Source organism: Melanostigma gelatinosum, assembly GCF_949748355.1.
Source record: "Melanostigma gelatinosum genome assembly, chromosome: 21".
Classification (NCBI taxonomy): domain Eukaryota; kingdom Metazoa; phylum Chordata; class Actinopteri; order Perciformes; family Zoarcidae; genus Melanostigma; species Melanostigma gelatinosum.
Genome location: NC_136654.1, coordinates 6182596 through 6184825, shown reverse-complemented (window position 1 = coordinate 6184825; position 2230 = coordinate 6182596). Strand labels below are relative to the sequence as shown.

General features: G+C 48.3%; 1 protein-coding gene across 1 annotated transcript; it reads left to right on the top strand.

Moving 5' to 3' along the window:
• Positions 1-925: 925 nt before the first annotated feature.
• On the top strand, positions 926-1708 carry LOC306795280 (gap junction delta-3 protein-like; the record flags this gene model as incomplete). The annotated part of the gene is made up of 1 exon (XM_079293747.1): positions 926-1708. One exon carries the CDS (start codon positions 926-928, stop codon positions 1706-1708), a length of 783 nt encoding a protein of 260 aa, XP_079149873.1.
• Positions 1709-2230: the final 522 nt, after the last annotated feature.

Here is a 2230-nt window from a genome sequence, read left to right as displayed (position 1 = left end):
ACTGAACGAAGTACTCTGCGTGCTTTATGCAATTTGCATGTTCTAATGTTGCCCATTGTGGCCCAGGAAGCTGCTGATACGGCTTAAAACAGATCCTTCCTGCTGTTTCGGAAGCTCTTTGAAATGCTCATCAAGACTGAGCCTCTCTTGGGTAAAGAGCGCGTGCGTCTTGGACCCTTGATGGGTACAGATTAGGACGTAGCCGGAATTTCCTAAACTGTTGCCGCCCTCTCAAATGTTTTGCCCCGGCAAACTTCAATCGCATGCCATTCAGAGAGAATGAGAGGAATATAAGCTGGTGTGCACATGAGCTTTGTTGGACACACTTTTTATTTGTTCAAATCGTTTGGTTTGTATCCGACTGGGAGAAGAGAAACGAGGATTATCACAGAGGGTAGGTTTCGTATGTCTCTGCTTTAGGCTGAACCTGTTGTGTTGTTTTCTGCCATTGGCTTGTTCTTAAAAGCGGTTTCTCAGGAACGCGTCAGAGACAAGTAGCGGATAGAGGCTGTGCTCATAAACGTCTCAAAGTCAAGTTCAGATGTGTGGAAAGTAACCTATGTTATCCCATTGTTGGGGTCAACGGTTCTGTCTTTAAGATGTGTTAAATGAAACCTAAAGAAAAAGACATAGGGGGTTCAACACAGGCAAGTGTTCCTGTTTGACTCCTTTAGTGATGTGCTTAAATTGCTGTCATTGCAGGTGGCGTAATGTTTTATTTTTTGGTTTTGGGAATGTGAACCTTTATCGCCGTAAACCTTGGACCAACCTTTGACCTGTAGTGTAGTCTGTTTAGTTTCTCTGAGTCATGAATTGAAGACAAGATACATTTTACTTTCTTTTTTTAACCATAGAAGGCAGAGACGGACAGGTGGACGAAGCGCACGATTTCCCTAGAAGCCGTATCCAAGACAGCGCTGCCATCATGGGTGAATGGGGCTTCCTCGGTGAACTCTTTAACAGCCTCCAGGTCCACTCGCCGATGCTTGGCCGTTTCTGGCTCTTGCTCATGCTCGTTTTCAGGATCCTGATCCTGGGAACTGTGGCCAGCGACCTGTTTGAAGACGAGCAAGAGGAGTTTGCCTGCAACACCCTCCAGCCGGGCTGCAAACAGATGTGTTACGACATGGCCTTCCCCATCTCCCAGTACAGATTCTGGGTGTTTCACATCGTCCTCATCGCCACACCGTCCCTGGTTTTCCTCATGTATGTCATGCATCACCACAACAAGAAGAATACCCGCTCTACATTCAGCCAAACCAGGAGCCAGGACAACAGAGAAGAGCTCAATTTGAGGAGGATGTACGTTGTCAATGTGGCCTTCCGCATATTGGCAGAATTGGGCTTTCTAGTGGGCCAGTGGATGCTGTACGGCTTCAAGGTGGAGGCCCGGTTCCCCTGTAGCCGCTTCCCTTGCCCCTACACGGTGGACTGCTTCACCTCCCGCCCTGCGGAAAAAACAGTCTTCCTCTGCTTCTACTTCGCTGTGGGTGTGATATCGGCGTTTTCCAGCTGCGCGGAGCTTTTCTACAGCTCCTTGAAGTGGTTCCACTCGAGCCAGCCGGCCTTCGCCCCGGAGCGCCCCTACATCTGCCAGGACCTCGACAACATCAAGCACGAGGAGGAGGTGGTGGCGAAGGAGAAACCGCGGGGAAGGACGGCGTCGGAGAGCGTGGCCAGCGGCGCGAGGCTGAAGGGGGGTCACTGAGGAGCAGCGCGAGCAAGAAGGTCTCCAGCGTCGGCCACAAGCACAGGGGAGGCAAATATGTGAGCACCAGGCCATTGATGGTGTGAGGCGGCCTCGATTCAAACATGCAGCAATCACTTATTAGATGTTAGAATAATATTACTAATCCCTCTGTGTTATTTCATTTAAAAAATGTATTTCACAGTTGATGAGGAAAGGGGATTTCATGATTGGAGACATAAGGAACTGCTTGGTAGACAGTCATAAGATCAGGAAATGAGCATGAGAAGATGCCGCTGATAAGGCCGGCGCATTGTTGCATTGTTTGGTCTCATGAATCATTGTGGACCATAAACAGGAAAAAACACTTTATCATGCTTGATACACTCAGTTTAACGCTGACTGGGCCTCTGTTTCAAACTGGTTGGACGTCCTTGTGCCACGCCCCTCTTAACGGAACAATCGTGAACTTTATGTTATTCCAGTATATGTATGTTATAAGTCTATAAATGAAGATAAGTAATAGAAACCATTTCTGGTCTC